The sequence below is a fragment of the Lagopus leucura genome, unplaced genomic scaffold, assembly GCF_019238085.1.
Source record: "Lagopus leucura isolate 7727_CA_CO unplaced genomic scaffold, USGS_WTPT01 Super-Scaffold_100004, whole genome shotgun sequence".
NCBI classification, from domain to species: Eukaryota; Metazoa; Chordata; class Aves; order Galliformes; family Phasianidae; genus Lagopus; species Lagopus leucura.
Genome location: NW_024962264.1, coordinates 49,391,639 through 49,405,511, shown reverse-complemented (window position 1 = coordinate 49,405,511; position 13,873 = coordinate 49,391,639). Strand labels below are relative to the sequence as shown.

Sequence of the window (13,873 nt, the reverse complement as noted above, 5' to 3'; positions counted from 1 at the left end):
AAACCATCATCAATGCAAGGGTGAAGGCAGGTGCCTGGTGGCACAATGCTTTTAGGATGAAGTGGAAGTCCTTGTGCCAAAGCCAGCTGGCAAGTAAGGCTGGGACATGCAGGTGAGAACAAAGTACTTCCATGCTTGCGCAGACACAAAAACAATATTTTTTCATTTCTTTCATATTTTCTTCCCCTTTTCCTTGAAACATATACTACTCTGTACAAGCATATAGCTGTACCACTTGGCAGCCTCTGAAAATTAGGACTGTTCTTATGCCTCTGTATTTGGAAATTGTTATTCCAGGTTACAGTTTCCTGTCAGCACTTATGGAAGCAGAAGAGCACAGACAGATCCACTAGTAGTATAGCAATGGCATCCAAAGAAATATAAAGGAAAAGCTGCTGTGGGAAAAATAAAGGAAGTCTCTTAGTTGTGGGACACAACAGTTTCATCTAAAGCCAGTGAAGGAAGAGCATTCTGCACTACAGTGATCAAAAGCCCATGTCTGATTCCCAGGACAAATATCTTTCAAATCCCATGTGCAGAATTTCAGATATTACTGAAGTTCCTGAGCATTTCCATTGGCAAGTCCCAATTCTGGTGCAAATCCCATCTCTATAACTGACTTTCTACTGGTCTCCACTCCACGCTTTTCCTATGCCAGACTCTGGTCTCCTCCGAATTTCTTTTTAATAGTTACTGTCATGCAGGAAACTTAAATCCACCATCCATTATAACATTTCCAAAAATGACTGCTTCTACTCAAGCTAAAGTCTGTTTCAAGAAAGAAAGGAAGGAAACACTCACCCTGAATCCTATAAGTTTTGAGGTTGTATAACCATTCAGTTAAGTCAGTGGCAAAACTCCCACTGCCTTCAACAGAATCTGGAGCTTGCGCCCAGTTTTACCTGTTGGCAAAGTCAGACACAGCAACCTATAAACCAGTGGGGAAGAAGTGCAGCCAAAAGTCATAGAGGTTCAGAGCACAAGCAGCAATAAGAAAAAAATGGAAGGAAATGAATATTTTCAATACTGTGAACTGGGTAGAATAGGGAAGTCCAAATTAAGTTAACTAAGCCTTGAAAAGGCTGTAAAAGGTCCTCACAGGAAACCAGTACCGTGTAAGATTTGCTAGGACATATCTTATTTCTTGCAATCAGTTTCTTGATGTAAATATAAACCCAGTAGGCCTAGGCAGCCTGTCATTCCTAATTTGCAAGGATAATAATAACTGGGTTTTTTTTAGTGAAGCATGAATTCCATGAGAGCTCTCTCTCATCTCAGCACATCTGCCCCTGCTCTCCTGCCAATCCGCCCCGCCCCCCCCCCCCCCTCTGCAATGATACAGTACATCATTGTCAAGGAAAAGGAACAGAGAAGAACACAGTGAGTTCCTTTTCACAGTTCCAGTAGCAGCAAGCTGAAGCATGGACAGGAGCAGCTGTGATGTTCAACCAGCAGGACAGCAGCCATGGCTCCTGCAGTGAGGATCTTGCTTGGACCCAACACCAGCAGTGTGTGGAGAACATTAAACAGGTGCAGAACCACCAGGGCTCTTTCTTGCTTAAAATGTGATTTTATTGCCTCCTTTTGTCTGTTGCTCTGGGCAACTGCCTGCTCCACCTGCTCCTACAAGTGGGCCAGCCTGCCAAGGAGCTGCAGACATCGCTTGGCTGTAGGTAGGAAGTAGCTGCATGCAGAAGTCCTTAGCTTCTGCAAGTAGGAAAGATGCTGGCCAGCTTGCTGACTCAGTCTGAACCTTCAGCCTGCAAATAAGTGATGTTCTTGGGAGAGGACAGCAGGGACATGTTGCCTCTGGCAAAAGCAGGCTGTGATACCTAAGGAGAACCAATGAGAGTTTTAGCTTCTTAGGACATAACTCAGTGGACCTAAGATAACACGGACACTTGGAAGATAGCATAAACCCTCAGATATTGTGACCCTATTACACACACAGTATGGGGCCTCCCAAAGTGTTTGCTGCTTCACTTCAGAACTGCTGAGCTCCACTAATTCCCATGGAACTATATCACTGTTGAGCACTGTTCAACACCTCACAGTCTGTACTGAGGCACATATGCACAAAAACATAAATTTAGATTGCAGACAGAACAACCTTGCAGAACCACACTGTGGAGACACACAGCACTGCCTATAGTCTATCACCCTGGTTGCCTCCCACCTATGTTGACTACTGGGGCTGACCATGGGGTTCATTTCCATCTGAAACTAATCTCAGAACAGCACACTGCCTCAGAAAGCCCATTCTAAACAGCAAGCCTTTATTCATTTGGGGGTTGAATATTAGGAAAAACTTCTCTGAAAGAGAGAGGCATTGGAACAGGCTGTCCAGTGAGATAGTGGAGTCACCGTCCATGGAGGTGTTCAAAAAACACATAGATGTGGCACTGATGGACATGGGTTGGTGGGGATGGGCTGATGGTTGGATTTGGTGATCTTAGAGGTCATTTCCAAGCTTAGTGATTCTATAACAGATGTGGGGTCAAGCCTAACAACTCTGCACATTTGTATAGATCTTCATAAGCTGGGACCAAGCTGTATTTGCACCCCCAGTGTCACACTGATGGCAATGGGACATCTCAAGAAGAAAGGTTTGGTGGGAATTACTGGAGGATCAGGCCATCAACAAACCATAGCTTGATTATTCTCAGGCGCTTCACCAAGGGGGGCATTCTGTACGTAGTATTTGAACTTGGAGTAAATGAGGCCAGTATGGTAAGCAAGAAATTATGATGTAACATAGTAGAGATTTTCTGGCTACTTTGTGACCTACATTGTTTCAGGACCAAGCCTCTACTCAGAGATGTTTATACAAGGGCACCTTCAGGATTACACATCTGTTCTACCGCATTCAGCACAGCGCTTCACCCTCCGTTAGTCCTATTGACGACAGAGGCACCTGTCCTGTAAGGTCACTGCAGGGGCTTGGGGATCACACCTCCAGGCAGTGCTTTGCAATCCTGATGGGTACCCATGCTCGGGCAACATAGAAGCATAAAATCATAGAATCCTTAGAGTTGGAAGGGGCCTTTGAAGGCCGTTAGTTCAACTCCCCTGCAACGAACAGAGAAACCACAGGTAAATCAGGGTTGCCGAGGGTCTGATCCAGCCTTGCCTTCAAAGTCTCCAGAGATGGGATATCAACCACATTTCTGGGTAACCTGTCCCAGCGCCTCACACCCTCACTTCAAAAGATTTTTTTTCCTTATATCTAACCTAAATCTACCCTCTTTGAGCTTGAAACATCCCACAGTCACTCTGGGACTCCAACACAAACACTGATGCCAAAATCTGGCTTGTACAGAGGAATATTTTGCTGAGAGACAAAATTTACAAAATCTGTTATTCAATATGAAATTTAGTAAAGTATTTTTGATGATTTTTGCTCCTATAGCAAACACAGTAGCACCCTCTTTGTGATTTGTATGTGATTGTATATGACATTTTTTTATGTTCTTTCTATTGAATTAAAGAAATTAAATGTTAATATTTAAGTAAAGCCACCAACTAACCTCCCTGCTGAGTTATCCCCGTGCTGATGCACTGAACACTTTTCCACATCCCAGAGAAAGTGATACATCCATTTCTCAGCAGCCATTCAGTGTCCTCTCTGCCTCAGCCCTCTGGCATCCATCCCCAGCACTGCACACATCCAGGTGCCAGGCTCAGGGTGCTGACCCCAGTGCAGGCAGCCCGCAGCCGCTGAGACTCTTGCTTTGGGGCACCATTGGCCTCAGCCTCCACAGTACAGCGTCGGCTGCTGCAGCTGAGTCATGCATGAAGGCACTGCCAGCTGCAGCCCAGAGTGGCAACACAGATCAGCGCAGGTGCTGAGCTGCATGGTGAGGCTGTGGGCTGCAGGGCTCTGTGCAGCACGGAGGTCCTGCTGCTGGAGCTGCGCACCACAGTGGCGAATAGCAGCAGGAAGTGATGGTCCCAATCTCACTTCATCCCAGAGCATTCAGCCCATGCTGCTGGCAGTGCTGCCAAAGACAGGACTCCAAAAGAATCCATAAGATGAAAACCCAAGTTTTCAACTTGTCAGAGAAATCCCCTCCAGTGGCACAGGACGTATCTAAGCACATCAGCACAACACTGCAAGGTGACTGTAACACCAACAGTTGTGCAGGCAATGGCACGCAGAGTCTCATCTTCCAGGGACTTGCATCTCATGACTGTCCATTCTGTTAACCTGGCCTGACTCATATGGAGCATCAGGCAACCCACAGAGAAGAGAAACATGCACCAGGGAAGGCTCCTTATCAAGCGCTACTAAATCTCTCAGGAATGCCACTTTGATAGAAAGGGGAATTTTCCAGCGCTGGGCACAGAGATGGTTCCTGTGATACTCTGCCCAATCTCAGTGCTGCTGGCTGCAATACACAGACACTTCCCTCCTTTGCACAGAGGCCCCCTCCCTGCCAAGCTGAGCTCACAGAGCTTACAGGAACGTAGTCTGCTACATTTAGTTAAAAGCGCCCCAAAATTTATAGAGTGCTGAACTACTGAAAAAACGGCAAGCAAACAGCAGCCAAAAATTTCCCCTCTTACTCGCGTGCAAACGCGCACAGAACCCACAAGCGAACTCCCTTGCGTGCCTTTAAGCAGTCAGGGCCAAGGGGAGCCAGCCCGGCCGCGGGGATGTCCGTGCGGCAATGAAGGACGGGGAGGGAAAGCTCCACTCCCAACCCAGCGCTCGGTCGGGCGCACCGTACGCAGCTCAACATGCATTACGCCCAGCCCCTCCCCTCGCCGCCCGTCCCTCCCGGGGCGGTTTCAGAGCCCCGCCGCCGCCCCCGCCCAGCCCAGCCCTGGGTGGCTCCGGGGGAGCTGCCGCAGCCCGCGGGACGCCTGGACCGAAGCTGCGCGGGGACCGCCCGCCGCCGCTCCGCGCCGCCCTCTTTCCTGCCTCGGGCCGGGGCTCCGCATTGATGCCGCCAAATAAATAACTGATTAAAGCACGGGAAAGAAAGAAACAAGCCGCGCGAGCGTCTCTCTTTTGTACCTGAGCAGCCGGGGCTTCCGTGCGAGCGACTACAGAAGACACAAACAGCGCTCTGAACTCTTCCGTGCCGGAAGGATGCGCCGGCTCTTCTATAAGAACCCGACGCCGGGATCGTGAAGCGCTCGGCGGAGGAGAGGCGCCGGCAGTCCGCCCGCAGACGTCCCCGCTTTGGGCACCGAGAAGACTCCGAGGGGCCGGGTCCCATCGCCGCCGCAAACTTTCTTCCCCCGCCTCCGGCCCCGGCGGCGCTCGAAGGAGCCGCATGGGCGCTGCCGGAGAGCCGCAGCTCCGCGACGCGGCCCGGGGGCTGCCCTGAGCCGGGGCCCGGCGGGCGGCGGCGCCATGTGGGCGGCCGGGGCGGGCGGCAGGGCGGCGTGCCCGCGGGACGCGGCGCTGCGCAGGGCGGCCTTCGCCGGCAACCTGGCGGCACTGCCCGCCCACCTGGTGCCCGGCGGCCGGAGCGTCCGCGTCTTCATCAGCGCCAACCCCGAAGGTAACGGCCGGGCCCCGCCGCGGCTCCCCCTGCCGCCCGGGGCCGGCTTCGGGCGGGGGGCGGCGGGTGGTGGCCTCCAGCTGCCGGGTAGGGCGGGACGGTGCTCGGGGCTCCGGCGGATCGCGCGGTCCCGAAGTCCGCGGCTTAAAGCGAGCGCCGCGGTGGTGTTCGCCCTGCCGGGCCGCGCTCGTGAGCTCAACTGTGCGGTTTTAGTGTAATGCCGTCGCACTCGCACGCTCCGTATCAGAATGAGTTAGCCGACCTGCCGCTTCAAAGCCCTTGTTAAAATTACCCTTTCGTGCGAGTGATTTGCGTGTGTTGGGAGTGCCGTTCCCACTTGCAAGACAGAAGTTTTGAAGCGTATTCTCACACGATGCAAGGAAGTAATAACTGAAATGTTCACACCTTCGACGTTTCCCACCTGTGCAAACGAGCCCACGGCGCACACGGCTCTGTCACCCCACCGCCTCCCAAACCCAACAGCGCTGTCTCTAGGCAGGCATCCCAGAGCCGCAAGCCGTGCCGGCAAAGGCAGAACCGTTCGGGTTCCGAAGTGCGATTGCCATGGCACCAACAGCTGGCTGATGCAGGCGGCGGTGCCCACAAGCCGTTACCGGGGAAAATGCTGCCGGGATTACCCCGTGCCCTGCTCCCGCAACCCCATTCTTTACAAATGGCACCGGGATGCTTGTTGGTGCAAGCTAAGCAAAGATACAGTTAGTGATAACCAGAAAGATGCTTAGTTGGCTATGAAAGAAAACTAGCATGAATCTGTAGATTTGTTACTCATCGGGAATGGCTTTCTGCCAGCATTGCCTCCACTGTGGGAGCACCGATGCCTCCGTGTTTGACGTGAGTGGCATTTACCAGTAGGGCAGCTTGTGCTGGCTATGTGGTTGTTCAGCTAAAAAAAAAAAAGCCACTAAACTCATGCTGAAAGTGAGAGATGTAAGCCATACATCTGCAGGATTTTACTCTTGCATTGTTATTCCAAAATTTCAACCTTCACAAAACTGTAAGAGGAAGGATACAACTCGGTTGCCTTAAAACTGTGCTGGCTTCCTTGTAGGATGGCGTGGCGACAGTGATCATCATTTCTCACTGACAAAACATTATCTGCATCTTTGCTCCTGCTTTCAGAAATGACAAGAATTTCAGTACTTACTGCTTTTGGTGAGCAAGTGAGCATTCAGAGGATCCCAGTCACCAGGAGCAGCTGTGGCTCTCAATGGTAGCACTGACACTGCATAGCTCACTGTATGTCACCTTACGAAAAGGCTACTGATAAACAAGAAAATGTATTTAATGGAGTTAGATATCATCTATTAAAGTCCTTAGAAATAAAAGTGCTATTTAAAAAAAAAAAAAAAAAAAAAAAGTCAAAATGCAAATGTTCTCGGGAAAATAAAAAAGGTGAAACCCTTCCTACTGAGCAAAGCATTCAGTGTGTTTCAGCCTCGGCTGCAGTGCTATCTGCATACCCAGGGCCTGCCTGGCTGTCCTGCAGCCCCACAGACTTCTCCCCTGCTCTGGCCATTGCTCAGCAAGGACCTGGGGATCGTTGCTGCTGCAGCTCTCAGGGAAACTCCTCGTTGCAACCTCACAGGAAGAGACTTAGCATAGTCCTCTTGAATTGCAGCAATTTGCTACATGGAAAGTGGGGAAAATCAGGGCTTGATGTTACGTCTTTTTTTTTTTTTTTAGGGGCATGCTGTATTAGGAATTAAATTTATGTGTATTACATAGATAGGAAGAATGGTTATTTGTAAAATTTCCTGAACAGAAATCCCTAAAAAGAACACTTACACAGCAACAGTGAGCATGAGTAACAGGAACAGAACTGTGTCGTTTTACAGTCACTTGCTTTCCGGATTTAATTTTGTAGATAAGTGAAACTGCTTTTTCCTCTAGCAATGTTTTCATCTATCAATTAACATCATCAGGTTGGTGTTAATTAATCAATGAAGATGAAGGCATCTTGAGAAACATTAAAGCTCCTTTATTATTTGAACATAAATATGTCTTGTTTCTTGTTGCAGATCCAAGCAACCAGGCATATTTTAAATGCATATTTTGGCTAAGAGAGGTTGCAGATTTTTCCTTCAACCATTCATCACTCGTCTCAGGGAATTTTGCTTGCTTCCATGTGATAAGGGAGGCAAGTTACTTTCGCCTGATTCTAAGAACTGCTTCTGCTGTTTCCTGCAGGAATCTGTGGACTGCAATAGCAATCAGCTAACATCAGTTTGTGACTCAGTAGTGCCTGTATAGATCCCTGCCAATAAAACAAAGTTTATGTACAAGCATATGACAGGTACAAAATTCCATACAGCTCACTATACTGAGCAGAGACATCAACACTGCATGGACTTGGATCATTCCAGTGCCTCTTGTCATTACTTTAAGCAGAAAATTATTTGAGTTGCAAAGTTTGCTATTTCGTTCAGCAAATTATGTGGTGATACAATGTGATAAAAGTCCTGGCTGAAAATAATTGCTTAACTGGAGTTAGGGATTTGGAAAATGATTGAGAAGGTGCTTTTCATGTCATGCAGCAGGGACAAATGAAGGCACTGAAGAGGGATGTGTGCAAAGCCAGCTCCTACACACAGGCTGTTTGGCTGTTCCACTGAAGACTGACTGATCATACTTCACATAGCATCTGAGTATGTCCTGACAGAGGGTGTGAGCCACTCTGACCTGAAGGAATTAGGCTGAACCAGCATCCAGCACTTCACAGGGCAGGGATTCTTGCTTCTCCAGCCATCATCTCAGCTGATTCTTGTCTGTGCAGCACCTCTGACTACTTCCTAAGTTCCAGCACAGTATTTCTTTTTTTCTGCTATTTCAAAACATTTCTGCTATATCAACAGAAGCAACTGTGCAGAAATCATGAAAAAACTTTGTTTTAAAAGCCCTTTTTAGTACAGAAAGGATGTGCATTTCATAGCTCTATTCTTCCAATGACCATTTAAGGTTTCGAATATTAAAACTAATTATAAAGTTGGAAGGATAATAGTAAATTGCTCCAGCTCTTTTGGACTCTGAAAGTAGCCCAGGATCCAAGAAATCACTCACTTTGAATTTTTACCTACTTACTTACTTGTGTACAGGCTTTGGTAATTCAAATGCCTGCTGATCTTCGTTGCTTTCTCTCAAAAACAGATTCCCCATTAACAAGTAATAATTAACTGTATACTTTTTTGTTTTGGATGGTCATTTGTTATAATCTTTCACAAGGCCACTGAAATCCAACTACTTATTAAAAAGCTAATACTAGTTTTGGCATGATTAATAATCTTAACTATCAAATCTTATGTATACATATAGGAATTTAAAATTAAGATCTTGTTCTAATAAAAGGTAGACTTAGAGGATCCTCCGTAGTGATGTTTCCTCATGTTATACTGTGGAGTGAGTTTGAGTTTTCTTGAGTTATTACACAGTGGTTCAGCTTAGCTTATTTTCCGTTGACATACTTAGTTCAGAACATTGTATTAATATGAAAAACATTCCATTGGAAAAGACATGAATGTTTTGTGCTCACTTTACATACTTTCTTGTGACACACAAGGCAAAATCCTCACCCACAGTTAGTTTGATTAGACAAGGATTATTTCTGTAATTAAGGATTGCAGAAATGAGTCTTAGCAATTTTTATTTATATTATTTTTTGAACTTATAGGCTTCTTTGCAGGAATTACGTGTATTTCTGTGTGTTGATGTACATATGAAAGAAAATCTAAAATATTGTTTGCATTGTATTCACTGCTACTGAACATGAGGTTGCTTAACTCATGACAGGTTAAGAACTGTGATTGCTTTAGTTGCAATCTAATTGCCATATGTGATAAGAAAAAGGTATAACTTTGATTCTTTGCATATTCCAAGTATATGATACTATTTTTACCTCAAATCTTGTTTTGCTTAAGAAAAATATAACTCAGTCAATGTTAATGTTAACACTCAAAAGTCAGAATAATACTTCACTAATGATGGTCCATTTTGTCCAGCCCAAAAATACCATATGGCGTCCCTCCTTGGATTTGTTGCACGAAGGTCTTTTTATAATGACAATTTTATATAATCTGGGTGGAATTTAAGCCTGAGCTAAAGAAAAACACAGATGTTCAAGTGTATAAAATTGCAAGGGAGGTGTTGCGGAGATGTGGAGACAAATAACTCCAGGACTTTTTTCATGCTAAGTGTTAGTTCTGGTTACCTAACTTTGTACCTATTTATGGATTTACGTGACACATATCACTGTGGTGCTTGAGAGCTATAAGCCAAGCTATACTTGAGGAAAAAAGCCTTCAAAAGTTAGAAACAAAGTTGAGTAACTCAGCATGGTTCAAGCACCTGGTCTTGGCGGGGTCCTTGATTTGGTGTTTTACTTCAAGCGGCCCAAAGGTCAGAGATGCCTACAGTCCATCAAGCTTGGAACAAAGCTTGCTATTTTCAGTGTTTCAGCCTCTGCCAACTTTTCTTTCTTCCTGTGCCACAGAACCACCTTTGTTGTAAGCATAGTTGAACAGAAAGTGTGATCTGACTGCCTAAGGATGTAGGACTGTAATTTTTTTTGGTTTTTTTTTTGGTGGTGAAGGTAGGTAGATATGAATCAGAAGTAGACAATTTTTGCTCAGCAGATCCTCAAGCTTTTGTTCATGTTAGAGGAAACAGCCGTTTGGGGCTAGGATGGAGACTGAGTTGGATTCAAGTTTCTGCTGGTTAGTTAAACTTGATAAACTGTATGAAAAGAACTGTTTTTCACATCCCCCTGTTCTTTTTGTGAGTTACTGGCTTATGTAGCTCGAGGAGTGGGCTGAGGATTTGCTCCAAATATACCAAATGTGCAAGACAAAACACTGAGAACTTTTGCTTAATTCACACACAAAAATGTTCATTCACATGCTCACCAGGTAGGATATGCTTTTGGAGAGCAAAACTGAGATCAAAGGAATTGTTCTGCATTTTTTCTTTTGTTGCTTTGTTGATTTTCTTTTAGAAAAACAGCAAGCTATTTAGTTTGTTGGCTTTTTTTTTTTTTCATCTTTAGAAATAAGTAACATTATGAGAAACCCAGTCATTTTCCTTCTAAGTAGTATAGGTAGTTTTCAAGTTTGCTGCTAGAACTTCTTGTGAGAACTGAGTATGTATGTTCCAAAGACCACACCCAAAGCTGTAGCATAGGAAGTTCCACACCAGTATGCAAAGGACCTTCTTCATGATAAGGGTGACAGAGCACTGGAACAGGGGGGATTGTAGATTCTCTTTCTCCGGAGATATTAAAGACCTGCATGGACACCTACCTGTGCACCTTGCTGTAGGGGGCCTGCTTTGCAAGGGGATTGGACTCAATGATCTCTAGAGTTCCATTCCAACACATACAGTTCTGTGATTTTGCGATTCTGTGATAATGCATTAATAATATTTAGCTACCTGTAATTTAAGAGTTTACTATACTGAAGGTGGTAGATACAGTCACAGATAGACACACGTAAGGTGTACAGAAAAATCTGGTGGCTTTAAATATAGGCAGCATATTTCAGGGCAGCTGCTTTATTCCCTTTCTGAAGTTTTAAGTAAAGAAGGATAAAAAACTGATAGATTAGAAACCCCAAATAAAAGCTCTTCCAAAACTTTTAGCCAAAAGAGAGGAGTAGGGCTAACATGCCACTAGCTGGGGGAGTTTGGCAAGTTGACATGGGGGGACCCTGAGCGCCTGCTGGGTTTGTGCACGTGCTGCTGTCTGAGCACTGAGATGTACTGCATGGTCTCTCAGGATATCTCATTGCCCCAGACACATCTATCTTCAACGTGCTCTTGAAATTCCTCTATGAGCATCCATCTCCTAAGGTCCATTTCCAGAAGTAAGACACTTCTGCACAGATGTGCTTGACCAACTGCAGTCATTCTTTTTGAGATCCAGATCTTGAGAAAAAGTTGTCTTTGCAGACTAGATCTATCAAGCAGGAAAGACTAGGACATGGGAGGATTTCCACACTGACTTAATCTGGAGCCACGCTGTTGCTATGTATCAGCCACTGGGACTGATCAAATAGCTGAAGAGACGAGATTTCAAGTTGCCAGGGTCTGGAAAATGGGGTTGTACAACCTGCTCCTAGTGTTTGCTTGAGGTAGCACAGCTGCAGTGTTCAGTATAGTGATATATACCTGTGGTATGGTTAACAGTCAAAATGTTTCTTAAATCTCACTGTATGAGCAGTCAGGTACCTTCATAAGCTCACCTATGCAAATTGAATCTCCAGCTTTCTCCTCCAGTTCTCTGTTACCTTTACTGAACCAGGAATTGAGACACATGGCCATTGCAGAGCCATGTTATTTGTAAAATTATTATATAGAGATTATAATGAGTGACGCTTTACAAAACATTAAGCTGAAATGACAGTGGATGACTCCCAGTTGTAGATCCCCACTACAGTGCTCCCTACTGGCCAGGCATTGAAGGCTGGACCCTTCAGTGTGGTTGTGTCATTAGAAAGCACTTTCATTTCCTAGAAGCTGCAGCATGAGCTTTATGAAAATACAGAATTGAAATTCAGAGTCACATGGAAGCACAAATTTAAAAATCAATGGCAAAATAAATGGCTTACACAAACCCTCCAAAAACTCTTTTTAGTATAGTGGTTTCAATATGTGTTATCTGTTAGTAAGTATTGCTTATTTGTCTTGTACAAGATTGATGCCGGACCATGCAACATAGGCACTTTATAACAGAAGCCCTGAAACTGTCTGGCTGATCTCACTGACTGAATTTTATTAGATTAAAATTACTTTTAAGATTGAGAGCCGTCAAATAACCATGAGGATTTAATATTCTTAGATGAGAGGGGTTGTGCACATTTGTAGAGTTATGCACTTGAGCTACTCTAACATAAACAAGAGGCAAGTGCAGTAAGACCTGACATAGTGAGTTAGCCCAAAGAAGTCCAGTATTCTTCCTGACAGTTTCAGATGTACAACAAAAGAAAATGAGATCACAACAAGGACAAAACGACAAACGTTACATCTTTGTGCTCAACAATCTGTGAGATCCTTTGCTTCCAGGAATTTGTCTAATTGCTTCACTAATCAGTCACTGGTCTTGTTGTTTGCAACAACTTCTGAAAGATGGAAAGTTTTGAAACAGAGAATTGCTCACAGAAATGCCTAATTCTACTCATGTCAGTGGGAATTTTGTATGAACATGACCGCATATTCAATATTCAGCCAAAAAGATCTAAAAAAATCAAAGTGGAAATATCAGTGGAACAGGCACACCTAAAAGCAAATCTCCCCATCAGAGTACTTTTCTCCAAAAGCATCGCTGGACACCGTCCACTGTAGTCTATCTTTATACGGAAAACAAGATAAATTGTGAAGACTGAGTTATTTGAATGTTCTTATTTCCATGGGATTATGAAAACAGCCATACTAAGAGATAAATAAGGGAATGCTTTATAAGTGCTTTCCTTAGACTGAAGGACTTCATCTTTTTGTTTTCTTATCTACTACATTTTCACAAAAGTCTCAAGAATTCTAGAAAACAGTGGATAAACATGTTCTTGCTTAATAATCATGGTGGCTATATTCCTATGGAATGGCCTATACTGTTCAGGCTAGACTAATATTTTTTTTTTTTTTCAAGAAAACACCTATTTTTCTTCTTCGTTTTCCACCTTATAATATTTTCAATAGCTCAGACACTGAGATCTGTGAGCAGTAAGTGTTGGGTTTCTTTTAACTTCACAGATTCCTTCTCAGTTACCAGTAAATACTAAGAGAATGATTGAAACACATTATTGTTTGGGAGAGATCTTAATTTATTTAATATATTTTTAATGGATTAGACTAAAGGGATGGAGATTTCTGCAATGCTGTTGAATTTCTGTTTATGTGACCCCTAATTTGTCTTAACAAGACATCAGCAAAATCTGTATGATGATTTATTCTGAAATACAAATCAGATACACTATGGGACTATAAAGAGTTAAGCAATCTATGGTGAACAAATTAAATGCAGTTGAATTAAATGACATGCCACTTAAACCAGTGTATGGGAACTGCTGAGTCACGGCCTGAACCTCTGATTGATCACCTGAGGTGAGCCATGAGTCAGCCAGAGGAGCACAGGTGAAGGCAATTCACCTGTGCTACCGGAAGGGGTGGAGCCAGGCTCCACCCCTCCTGGACCTATTTAAGAGCTGGCTACCAGAGGGGAAGGATCTCTTCTGGAGATCCTCCTCTTTGATATCTTCTAGTGAGCTCAACCCAAGGGTAAGCTCTTCTACTTATTCTCTTTTGTGATCCTTGTTTGCCTTACTCTTTTGATTATATTGCAATTATAACATCTTGGTTAT

The 13,873-nt window shown here is 44.6% G+C and overlaps 1 protein-coding gene across 1 annotated transcript in view; it reads left to right on the top strand.

Moving 5' to 3' along the window:
• Positions 1 to 5,362: 5,362 nt before the first annotated feature.
• Positions 5,363 to 13,873, top strand: part of NWD2 (NACHT and WD repeat domain containing 2) — a 49,041-nt gene continuing 40,530 nt past the window's right edge. Inside the window, 1 exon segment of the mRNA XM_042871582.1 lies at positions 5,363 to 5,513. Coding sequence (XP_042727516.1) covers positions 5,363 to 5,513 — 151 coding nt within the window.